Consider the following 7,790-nt stretch of genomic DNA (forward strand, 5'->3'; position numbering starts at 1 on the left):
GGCTACACATTTTTCAAAACTAGAACTTTGACACAGTTCTTGGATCGTGGAAACAGGCTTAAAGCCCAATGTCCACGATGCTAGAACTTGGTTCAAGTTCTAGCATCGTGGACATTGGCCTTTAGAGAGTCTACTCCCACCACCGTCGTTGCCAGACTTGTGTAGTGTGTAATGTGTATACCGTGGTGTGTAGAACGTGGTTTACACGGTTTACACGACCACCACGGGCACCACGTACTATCGCGTGCTGCTCGCGGAACGTGTGTCTTTAAGAATCGGAAACTAGTGTCGGGGATAATCACACGAAATATAGGATTTAATCACTCTGTCGAGAATAGGCAAGTAATTATGACGTTGCACAAATGTGTTATCGCGGTGTGCTACCACAGATCGAAACAGGGCGGGGATGTTGCTTGGGATGCGTGTCAAATTTCGCAATCAACATTTACACGTATTCGGACAATGGTATTCGAAGCAGGACGCATCGTTGCGTGTATGTACATAACAGTCTAGATTCGTCGAGACTCTGCGTCCTCTGCCGTTGTCCCTTTTGCACGAAATTTTGCGAACGAAAGTTGCTGCAGTTTTGAAGTAACAGCTAACTTCAATCACCGACGGACATTCTTATCGTTTCTCCGAATTTTTTATGTCCTCGCGATGATTTCTATTTTTAGTGTCGCACGTCACGTCGGAAATGTAACGATAGGCAACACTAGATTCGTTTCATTATCTAATATGGTTTCTCGTTTTGTATGTAAGTTGAAATGCAAATGTCCCTACCTGATTTAGATTTGCCTGTACTGTTACATTATTTTAGCAAAATCTTGGTACTTTTAAATTAATAGACTAAGAAGAGCCTTGAATGCTTGGGCGTTGCACCTTATCATATTTCTGATATTGATAGATAAAATCTCATCATGCATAAGAATGGACCACCACCACCTTATGAACCACCACCTTACGCGCCACCTGCTTACTCCCAAAATGTGGGAGGTGTTCCTCCAGCTAGTCCGTTTACACCTGCGCAAACTTGTACGTTGAAAAGATATCGAATTTACACTAAATAATATAATTAATAAGAATCCACATGTTACAAATTGTATTCGCTGTTGCTCCGTCTTGTAGATGCGAATGGGCCTACTATAGTCACAACTATTGTTCCGCTCGGGCCACAGTCGACTCATACAATCTGTCCACATTGCCATGCCGAAATAGATACATCAACAAAAACTGAACCTGGCATGATTGCTTATATCTCAGGTGTCATCATAGCACTGCTGGGGTAATTACAAATTAATATTCAGAGTTGCATTAGATTTACACACATATATATATATATATATTGTAAGTTTAATTGTTGTTTCCTTTTATATTAGATGTTGGTTTGGTTGCTGCTTGATTCCATGTTGCATTGATGAATGCATGGATGTTCATCATAACTGTCCAAACTGTAAAGCTTATCTGGGACGTCATAGAAGATAAGTGGATTGTATTAACATCCACGCGTTGCATTTGAATGTTGAAATGCCGACAATACTACGAATTCCAATGGATATACTAAACTTGATTTTGACACTGTACATCTTCGGGGGAATAGCTTCGATCACAGAGTACTAAACGAGAGACGAAAAGCGTAATTTCGTAATTTCATTTAGAGCAATCCAGTTAAATCTTTATAACGAAGGATGCATAGTATCTAAATAATTGTTTTATATAATTTTTTAATTCTTACAAAATATTGTTATTGCACCAATTAGTTATAATCTCTTGCACGATTTTTGTAAAAATATTTTCATGCTTTTGCGTGAAAGTGGTGAAATTATTGCGTACAAGTTTTTTAGTAAGAAGCATATTCAAAAAACACTTGTGCATAACTTTTGAAAAAGAGAATTCTACTTCCACATCAATTTATTCTTCCAATATTAATATTAATCTACAACTTTTATTTCATTTGCATTATTAATGTAAATATGTACTGTAGAGTGTAGACTATCTGCAGCATAGATTTCTAAAGATCAACTCATTAATCATAATTTTGACTCAATTATTATGCCAGTCTTTGCCATTTTTTGTTATGTTTATGTTTGAAACAAAAATTAAGATTATCCATAAATTGATAGGCAGCAATATGTGCAGCTATTTTTAAATCACTAAGCCGTCCAGCTATATAAAATAATAATATTGTCACAGCAATAATTTCTTTAAATTCAAATTAAATAACGACACAATAACGATACTCGCAAAATTGTAGCGTAATTTACGCTAAAATATTTAGTCTATTGGTAGTAGCTAGCTCTTGATTGGAAAAATCTTGATAAATATATCTCGTATATTTATGTCATAAAAGTATGTGGATTATCAAATAAATATTAATGTCAATAACTTATGCTTTTATATAATTGATGAATGGCAACTGATATATTACTAGACTGATATGTTGTTAGAGAGTTTAAAACTAAAGAAATCTAATACTTGTTTAAAAAGGGAATATACACACATACATATGAAATATTTAACTTCGTACATGTTACAGAAGTGACTACAAATATTATTTTTGTCTTAAATATCTTAATTTATACAACAATGAATCTCAAATTCTGTTTGACAAATTGAGCTCAATACTATTACAGGAAAAAAAATTTGCGTCAATGCTTTATAGAATAATGTAATGTTACGGAATAACGTTTAACATCATAGTAATGATGTCAAGCGATGGACTATTTACTTATTTTTGCGCCTGTGTGCCTCAAATTAGATAAGCCTTCAATCTCCCGTGCTCTTATTACAAGATAACTTCTATTTTCTAATGCATGTGTAAAATAATGTAAACAATAAGCAAATATCAACTTACGGTTATATATTTGATATATATAACATTTGCAATATATTTAAAAGAAATAAAAATTTAATAACATTGTGCAATTAAAATTTTATAATATGTCGAAATAAAAACAATTATTTTACTTTAAAATATCTGTGTTACTTTAATAACAACCTGCTGTAATAACAATTAAAAATCATGTAAATATGTAGATGTTTATTCCAAGCAAAAATTAAAATTAATGTAGAGAAATATTTATTGCATAATTTCTTGATAAATTTTAAATTTTATTAAATGCGTTATGATACTTTAAAAAAGTACTTAGGACAAAATACTTGTATTTTACGTGCGCTCACAATGTATTATGTAACGTTGAAAGATTGTGGGTGCTTTCCAATTTAAATATCCGTAGATACTTTCGTGCGCACAGCCATATAGGGCTGCGTTCAGAAACGTCCTCCGAGCGTCCCAGTTTGTTCTTTTATCCTTGTTGCTCACCGTACGTTAAACAGGGATAAAATGATACACTGGGGCACGCGGGTGATGTTTCTGAACGCAGACTAGAGTTAGAGGTCTGTTCGTATCGTATGCTCCAACATGTCGGGGCATGTGACGCGAACGGACCTCTAAACAGACGTCCAGATGGAGCCAGGAGCCATTAACAGAATAACAGACGTAGTTCAGTATCTCCTTGTTTTAGTCTTCATAGGTGCAGGCATAACAAAAGGCGGGAAGGGATCCGTAGAGACTTCACATAAAGTTATATAGAGTGCTGTTTAAATTGTTTAGTTAATTAATGTATTATATATTACGTGTGATTGATCCACGTTGGATGACACGATGACCGACGAATATCCAGATCCGGACGAGTCATTCGATCTTATCCATGAGGCGGACTATGAAGCTTTGAGAGAATTGGAAGGTAAACAGTATAATTATTGCATGTATTTCCCAACCACGATTGAAACATAGAGATAAGTTGAGACATAAATCGATTCTTGAGATCTCATTCAAGTATCTTACGCGAGATTTTATTTATACTCTATTATTTCTATTAAACCTTGTATCCTGTTGAACAAGTAATAATCGATTATATTTGCTTGCAGGTGAATTTCTTGCAACATCACAACCTGGTCCAAATCGTAACGGAGTATCTTGGACGGCTAATGGAAATAAACATCAAGCAGATGAAATTTCTGTACCTGTCAATTCGAATAAAGTAAACAATGTAGCTAGCAGTAAGAAATGCAGTTACGAAGAATTATCTGGTGATGCTGTACCTAGCAGTAGTAAGAAACGCGGTTACGAAGAATTATTTGGTGATAGCATACCTAGTACTAGTAAGAAACGCAATTACAAAGAATCGTTTGGTGATGGTATACCTAGTACTAGCAAGAAACGCAGTTACGAAGAATTGTTTGGCGACATTTCTGATTTCTTAGACACAGATGTTGCAGGTGTGGTAATTGGTAACAAAAATGTTACTTCATTATTTTTGAAAACGTTACTGAAAAATCGTTATTTTAGTTGATGTTAATATCGCGGAAGAACCGAGAGAGAAGAAGCTTCGATGGGATCAACCTGAAGATGTCATTAAAAAGATATTGGATACAAGACAATTGCTGCATGAACAAAATGGAGATACGTTTGTGAAGATAAATTACAAAAGGTAAATGAATGATTCATTTTACCCTATGATTTACATAATATAAATTACAATATTTTATCTATTACACTTAATATTTCTGTGTCTAATACAGCAAGACAAATTCCATTTCTTTACGAGTTCCACCATGGAATTTTGTGGCAGTCACAAGATCATATGATTCTCAACGCTTGTACGTCAGAGTCAGAAACGTACAGAATAATGTCAAGCAGCCCACAAGATTAATTGCCAATCTTTTATCAATACCTTATCAACAGTTGAAATCTCAGGCTAAAGAAATTGTATGTATGTCTATTTTTCAGTATTTTGTTATATTTTCATGCTACAATATCAACATGATGTACCAACATCATATTATAGATAGCAAGAAAACAGGAGTTATCAAGACAGCCATCGTCTGATCTGCATGATACAAAGAATGTGATTAACAATGAATTGTGGGTCGATAAATATCGACCTCGATCGTATCTAGAGTTACTGTCAGACGAAACCGTTAATAGGCAGTTTTTACATTGGTTAAAACTTTGGGATAAAATAGTATTTAATCGAAATATTACAAAGCCAAAGAGAAAGCAGCCGTCTATGTTCAAAAAGAAAAATGTTGAGAATGAAGAAGATATTGAGGAAGTGGATAGTAAAGGATATCCGATAAAGAGGATAGCTTTGCTCAGCGGGCCGCCTGGATTGGGAAAAACAACTCTAGCCCACATAGCAGCCAGACATGCTGGCTATAATGTCGTAGAAATTAATGCTAGTGACGAAAGGACTCCTGAGGCATTTAGGTAATGTACAAGAGGGATATTAGTGAGACATTAAAAAATTACATTATATTTTCATTTAGACAGATTCTTCTTGCATCAACGGAAATGAAAGCTGTGATGGGTGCTGATCCCCGACCGAATTGTTTAATTTTTGACGAAATCGATGGTGCACCGGCTGCATCCATTGAGCTTCTATTAAAATTTATTCAAGGCAAACTAGTGTCGAAAAGTAAAAAGGGAAAAGGACAGTCAGAAAAAACGAATGGTTGTACACGTCCTATAGTATGCATTTGTAATGAACTATATACTCCATCATTAAGGTAATTTTAACATCAAAGAAATCAACATAATGCTTTAATTTAATAAAAGAACAAGCGCTAATAAAAGAATGAATGTAATTAAAAATTTTACATTTATAGAGCATTAAGAGCCACCGCCGTAATAATTCAGGTACCAGAAGTAAGTCCTTTAAGATTAGCGGAACGTCTAACGAATCTGGCGAGAAAGGAACAGTTAAATGTAGACTTTGGAGATCTTGTAAAGATAGCAGAAAGATCTGGCTGTGACGTTCGAGCTTGTATAGGGACGTTACAATATATGGGTAGTGCTAATTTGAAAGATAATTTATCTCTAGGTCTGAAAGATACTCGTCAGAATTTGTTTGATTCGTGGAAAAGTATACTAACGATTCCTGTGAGGAAAGGAGGAGTTCTTACTATTCCTGAAAGAAGTCAAAATATTTTGAGAACTGTGCAAAATGGTAATTTTATAAAACTAATTATTTACACACTTTAATGCAATAATTTGAAATTAGTTTGTATTAAAATTTTTAACATATAGCTATTTTTTACGTATTTATTGATCTATTTAGGTGAAAAGGAAAAATTGGCACAAGGAATATTTCATAATTATCCTGAAGTCTGTGACCGGAAACTCGATAATGTACCTATATCTCTGGAGTGGTTTCAGTTTTATGACTTAATAACGTCGCTTGTTACACACAAACAGATTTGGTCACTGATGCCCTATACAAATTATGGATTTATCGCATGGCACTTGCATTTTGCGCGAACGCAAAAAATAAAATTGTCATATCCCACTGTTATGAACGAAGCAAGTATTATTTATCAAAAGAAAATTCTAATTAAAACTATATTTGGTCAGAAATGTGCACACTTTTTCTTTTTTAAACAATTATCTGGATCTAAGTTTTATAAGTATTGTATTATGTAGGATAATTGTTCATATTTTATCAGAGATCCTAGATTCATTCTTTAAAGTATTAACATATTAAAAATCACTATGTATTATATGAATATTATATAAATATTAGTTTTGTATTTTGTACAATTAATTTTATATGCTAATACTTTGACAAGTTTTCTAAATATTTTCTATAGTTTATTCATTATCTTTGCTATTTTTTAGGTAAATCAAAAATTAGCAAGGAACACAGGTATTTTAACAGCGATACGAAGAGTATGCGGACGTGACGTTTTTGCTCTAACTATAGATGTTGCTGGGTTCTTGCCGGATATTCTAGTGTCCAAATTACGCGTAGTTCCTTCCCATTTGTATTCACCAAAAGAGAAGGCTGATCTTGTCAGAATAGTAAACTTGATGCTTGAATTTGGTTTGTCGTTCGTGCAAGAGAAAAGTCTTCAAGGAGGATACATCTATAATTTAGATCCGTATGTTGTAATAACGATAGCTAATAAACAATACATGTTTGACGCAGATTCCTACTTAGAAAGATACATAACATCTTTTTTTTAGTAATATTTTGGAAATTGGCATTCTACCCAATTGCAATGCACATCGAAGTCTGGCATATGCTGTACAGCAAATAATTGCACAAGAGTTGGAGGTCGAGCGTTTGAAACGTGCAAGTATCTTAACGGGACTTGGTGAAGTTGGCTTGGAAAACGTGGTAAATCCAGGAAAGCCAGAAATTGTAGAAAATGCTCCGAATAGATCTTCTAATACTTCGAACACTACGAAACAATCTGGAAAAAATGTGACATCGTTAAAGGAAATAGTAAGTTCACGTGTTTCTCTTTTTTAATCGTCAATTTCATTATACTTGATTTTCAGGTGTACAAAGACTTTTTCGGAAATATTACGAAGGAACATGGAAGTGCTCAGAAACAGGATAAAATGGTGGATCGTATATCTCCGAAATCACAGAAAAGATATTTTCTGATGCAGAACATCTTAACGAAACATGGAATTTGGTACAAATATAAAGAAGGTTGCAATAACGCCGTTCGCCGAAGTATATTGATGGAGAAATTTTTATAAACAGATCAATTATAAATTATAGTGTATGACTATATTCTTGTATCTTTATTGCAAAAAATGTATAGTATTCTGCATTCTTTTTGTATCTTCTTTCTTTTGTGTGCAAGGTTTCTAGTTGTAATTAGAATGCATATTTCGTGAAAAGAAAAGACTGATTTTTCGACTTTTCAGTGTGAATGATTAATAAATCACAATATGACAAGTTGTTTAATTAGAACAAATTTGTTTTTTTTAGCGGAAT

At 33.8% G+C, this 7,790-nt stretch overlaps 2 protein-coding genes across 4 annotated transcripts; both read left to right on the forward strand.

Moving 5' to 3' along the window:
- The first annotated feature begins 129 nt into the window (after nt 1–129).
- LOC105567301 (cell death-inducing p53-target protein 1) lies at nt 130–2,920 on the forward strand. Of its 3 annotated transcripts, XM_012022069.1 has the most exons (5): nt 130–338; nt 675–754; nt 905–1,032; nt 1,126–1,282; nt 1,377–2,920. In XM_012022069.1, exons 3-5 carry the CDS (start codon nt 918–920, stop codon nt 1,480–1,482), a joined length of 378 nt encoding a protein of 125 aa, XP_011877459.1. In that variant the 5' UTR covers nt 130–338; nt 675–754; nt 905–917; the 3' UTR covers nt 1,483–2,920. The 3 variants fall into 3 exon arrangements, with proteins under 3 accessions (XP_011877459.1, XP_011877458.1, XP_011877460.1); XM_012022068.1 differs by lacking the exon at nt 675–754; XM_012022070.1 differs by lacking the exons at nt 130–338; nt 675–754 and adding an exon at nt 348–493.
- Nucleotides 2,921–3,486: 566 nt separating this feature from the next.
- On the forward strand, nt 3,487–7,626 carry LOC105567302 (chromosome transmission fidelity protein 18 homolog). Its single transcript, XM_012022071.1, has 11 exons — nt 3,487–3,743; nt 3,928–4,278; nt 4,349–4,490; nt 4,582–4,768; nt 4,848–5,269; nt 5,329–5,568; nt 5,668–6,008; nt 6,120–6,361; nt 6,677–6,939; nt 7,025–7,286; nt 7,343–7,626. Exons 1-11 carry the CDS (start codon nt 3,662–3,664, stop codon nt 7,547–7,549), a joined length of 2,739 nt encoding a protein of 912 aa, XP_011877461.1. The 5' UTR covers nt 3,487–3,661; the 3' UTR covers nt 7,550–7,626.
- Nucleotides 7,627–7,790: the final 164 nt, after the last annotated feature.

The sequence above is a fragment of the Vollenhovia emeryi genome, unplaced genomic scaffold, assembly GCF_000949405.1.
Source record: "Vollenhovia emeryi isolate VEMERY1.0 unplaced genomic scaffold, V.emery_V1.0 DF939139.1, whole genome shotgun sequence".
Taxonomy (NCBI): domain Eukaryota; kingdom Metazoa; phylum Arthropoda; class Insecta; order Hymenoptera; family Formicidae; genus Vollenhovia; species Vollenhovia emeryi.